This window comes from Cephus cinctus, unplaced genomic scaffold (genome assembly GCF_000341935.2).
Source record: "Cephus cinctus unplaced genomic scaffold, Ccin1 Ccin1_scaffold2608, whole genome shotgun sequence".
NCBI lineage: Eukaryota > Metazoa > Arthropoda > Insecta > Hymenoptera > Cephidae > Cephus > Cephus cinctus.
Window position 1 is genome coordinate 258,529 of NW_014334309.1, and position 3,955 is coordinate 262,483.

General features: G+C 43.8%; 1 protein-coding gene across 4 annotated transcripts in view; it reads left to right on the forward strand.

Moving 5' to 3' along the window:
• The window catches only part of LOC107274288 (putative uncharacterized protein DDB_G0283051), an 11,435-nt gene that overhangs the window by 3,082 nt on the left and 4,398 nt on the right, over positions 1-3,955 (forward strand). For 2 of the 4 annotated variants that reach the window (XM_025091562.1, XM_025091563.1), the window contains exons 2-3: positions 846-1,320; positions 1,432-1,663. In XM_025091562.1, the coding sequence (XP_024947330.1) occupies positions 1,069-1,320; positions 1,432-1,663 (484 nt within the window). In that variant the 5' untranslated portion in view covers positions 846-1,068. Of the gene's footprint in view, positions 1-845; positions 1,321-1,431; positions 1,664-1,734; positions 2,935-3,955 lie in introns of those variants that run through there. The other 2 variants (XM_025091565.1, XM_015753290.2) reach the window with 2 other exon arrangements.

Genomic DNA, 3,955 nt, shown 5'->3' on the forward strand with positions numbered 1-3,955 from the left:
TTTTTTTTTTTTTTTTTTTTTTTTGAGGACGGAAAGAAAATACTGAATGGAATTGCCAATTCTGGCTTTGGTCCTTCCCAGACTCCTTTCCTACAAGACTCTTGACTTAAATGAAACATTCACTCACTCTTTCTTTCCATTTGCACTTTAACTTATTTTACACTGATACAGGCGTATTCAAACGGTGTTACCTTCTTTGCCAAGAAACACGCTTTGACATTGGTTCTTCTTGGCTTTTTGGTTACATTGGCCATCTTCTTGGCAGAGTTACGTATCTTGAATAATGATCGGAGTTTGGATCTTGCGTTTGCTCGATACGAAGGAGGAAGAGCTTTGAATTTTTTAAATCTTCAAGATTGACTTGTCTGTTGAAAAAAAAAAAGGATTATATTTTTATAGAAAGTTTCTGGATGAGTTTCTAGGATTTATTTGCTTGCTTAATAATACTAAAAATAATATAATGTCAGTATCGATTAAATTGTCCTTATCAAGGCTCACTCTACTCTTTACAATGCTGCAAGGATTACTCGGGCATTCGCATCTTGATAATATTGTTGCAGAAAGAAATTATGCGAGGAATAAAGTTTCACGCGGGCAGCAGGCTTCATTCAAATGTTAATACGGAAAGTGCTCGAACGTTCTGCGGTTCATTAATTACCGGCAGAAAGATTTTCCACGTGGATACCAGCTGGAATGTTCATCAGTTCATTAATAACAAGTTAACATTTCTCGAACACGCAATCCCAACCGTTCTAATGTCCGTAGACAAATAATAAATGTAACTACAAAACTTTTTCCTCGTGATTTTAATTCTTTAAAAGTTTATGTTTCTTTCTTTTCCCCAGACAAATACATCTACGGTATCACGTAGTAGCGGTACTGCGGGAGAAGACGTTGCTGAATTAACAAAACGCCACTGTCGTTTCTACAGGAGGAGCCGATTTTCAGGCGGATCCTCTAGAGATTAAGGCGCTGCGAGAGGAGCGCGGCTTCAGGAAACTAATCAGGAACCGGAAGAGCCAACAAGAGGAGAGGAGTTCCTGGATAGAGAAGGAGCTCCAACCCAAGATGGGGATGAGACAGGTTGTGGTGCTGGAGCCAGCGGGCAGCGTTTTGGTGATCAGGCAAACTTCTTTGGGAAATGGCGTAACCAGTGTTACCACCACTTCGAATACGATTGCTGGATCCAACAGCCACGGTGGCCATGAGCATCGTCCTCTTGCGAACGGCACCGTCTCCACTCTCTCGGCAAACGATCACAATCAGAATCGAATTGTCGTCGTTAGATCATCCTCGACATCCTCCTGTATGACTACCTTGGTAAGCTTCCAGATATTAAAATGAATAACGAATAATACGAGGTAATTGATTGTAAAATTAAAGATTTCAAAAGTGGCTGGTTAAAGTGACCCTTGCTTTTCTTAATTACAGAGTGACACCAATGCGAATGGTAATGGGAACTGTAACGCCAACAATGATAAAATTAATCAGTCGATAACGAAGCTGAGCGAACGTAATGATCATCCGAGAAACGATCATCATAAGAATCAGCAGGACGGTTCGAATAATCGAACGGAGATTAATTCAGGACATCGGCAGAAGATCAAGGAGAACAGCCACGATTCTATGGCCGACAGTAAGTCGGAAGTGGATCAGGCTTCCGGTAAGTTTTCGACAGATTATTTTTCTCTCTTTTTTAATACCCCCTTTTGTTTTATACTCTTTTCTTTTTAGACTCGCTTTTACGTATAGCACTCGTACGTGACTCGTTGACTCTGAAGTTTCTTTAACGAGAGGAACGGGCTTGGCATTATAGGATAGTCTAACTCTTTTTATGACTCCTTTATTATGCTCATTGCTTTAGAAACGGCGACTTCGTAGCAGGACAAAAGCATTTTGATATCGATCTCTTAATGATCCAGCTACAGTGAATTATTTATGAAACGCTTAGGAAGTTACCCAAGTCATGTGAATTGAACTCGTTATTTTGCTAGAATTCTAACAAAAATAAGGGCAGAAAGGGTAACACAAAAAAGAAAGGAGAGGGAGACGTATAGAAAATCTTGAAGTCCGATACGAATCTTCGGGTCGGATCGTTAGAGTTTGTTCGTGAAGCTCGGTATTCGTTCTGCCCCTGTGGATCTTCCATTTAAATTTCAAATGAAGTCGATCGTTGAAGTTTTATACAGGATAAAAAGTGCTCAGTTGCATGAATTATCTTATATTAAGTTCCCGGTAGTAGGAAAGCTAAGGGAAAGAAGTCTGTGACTTGTTCGCTCGTGACTTAACAAGAAAAAAGAAATACTGAAAGGCGATCCGTGATCGAAGAGGAAGGATATAAATCATATTCAAGACGTAAGGATAGATCCAAGCTCATCGCGATTAGAGATTGACCCCCCAATACGCCTGGGTAAATGAAGCGTCGGGTGTTCGTTACGAAGGCGTAGGTATATTACGGTGTTATCGACGTTCGGGTCGAGTCGAGTGCATCGATCGGCCATTCCTGCTGCTAGAAGGCGTATCCTGGAAAGGACCTTTTTCCTGCGTGGGTAAGCTCACCAGTAATTCAGAGTTCCGGTTTAGTCCACCAGAGCGGCGACAGTGCAGTAGGAACTACATATAGTCATAGAAACACAGGTTTTAGATCCTGTTCTATGCTATCTTTCCATGCCCGTAGCTGCTGCCTACCCTTGAACACACTATTTCACTCTATGCTGTCCTACGGTACCTTAGTCTATCCTACAGTGTTTTATACTATCTTGGCCTATCCAACTGCGACTGAGTGAACTGGGTATCGACCTCTAGTCTCTAAAACCCACCCTAGACACGTTGCTTTGATTTTCATACCAAGGACTACGGGTACCTCGTGCACTGCGCCTTTGGTGGGAACGCTAGTCTTTTAAAAGGTTAGGTTAATTTCCGAAATCGCTTACCACGCTCCAACTGTAATCCAGAACTGAAGTCAGTCCACACCCAGACGTGTTTTGGCCACGTGCAGGAGGCACATCAGAGTTTCCTTATTGATTGTCCTTAGCTTGGGAGGGAGTAGCTGCCGGTGCCTCAGGGTAAAAGACACCCCCTGTGGACTGGTAAGGCGGGGTGAGAAATGTCCAGGTCGACGTGGCCAGAAAGATAGAGCGAAAAGAAGGAGAGGAGAGACTAGGCTGGACACATCAGCCTCTGCCAGTTCTATTTAGAGCCAAAAGGATGGCCTATAGCAGGGCCCACTCTTAATTTACGAGCTCGCACCAAAAAAGTTGGACACCTTTGGGGATGGTTTCGCGCACTTTGACACGCGACCCAGTTTCACCGAGTTACACGGGGCGTGCACTAAACGGGCAGGTCTGATAATCAGATTCATGAATTTGGCCGCCACGTTTTTCAGGCATCTTTATCGCTTCGCCAAGGTGGAGCTTGAAAGGGTCGCTTAAAAGTCACACAGTGGCCTTTAGCGAGAGCTTCTGCCTTTATGAAATTGATTGATCCCTTCTTCGTTCAGCGTTACATCGTTCGCTCTCCTCGTTCTCGTTTGTCCCTCCTGCAAATGACAGGGTTGCAACCTGCAACCCTCCGGTTCCACTCGCACCACCCCCAGAACCGGCAGGATCGATCCTCCAGGAGTGCCATGTAATTCGGCGCAATTACGTGGAATTCGGTGGAACGTATCTCAGCAATTAACAATACTAATTCGCATAAGCGCGCGACACCAGCCAGGAAGCTTCCATTTACAACCGACAAATTATAACCCCACCGCCCCGTATATAAATCCAGCCAGTAAATCCCCTTAGCGAAATTTTCACATAGCGATGCCAGGCGACTAACCGTGGGGATGAATTAAAAAAAATAGAAAACCCTAAACGTATACAGGTATAAAACGTGGCTAGGAGGGTAAATGGGGCGACGCGTGGCTCCCATTCCCGATCCAGTGACTAATTAGATTTTCGATGGGTGGGCC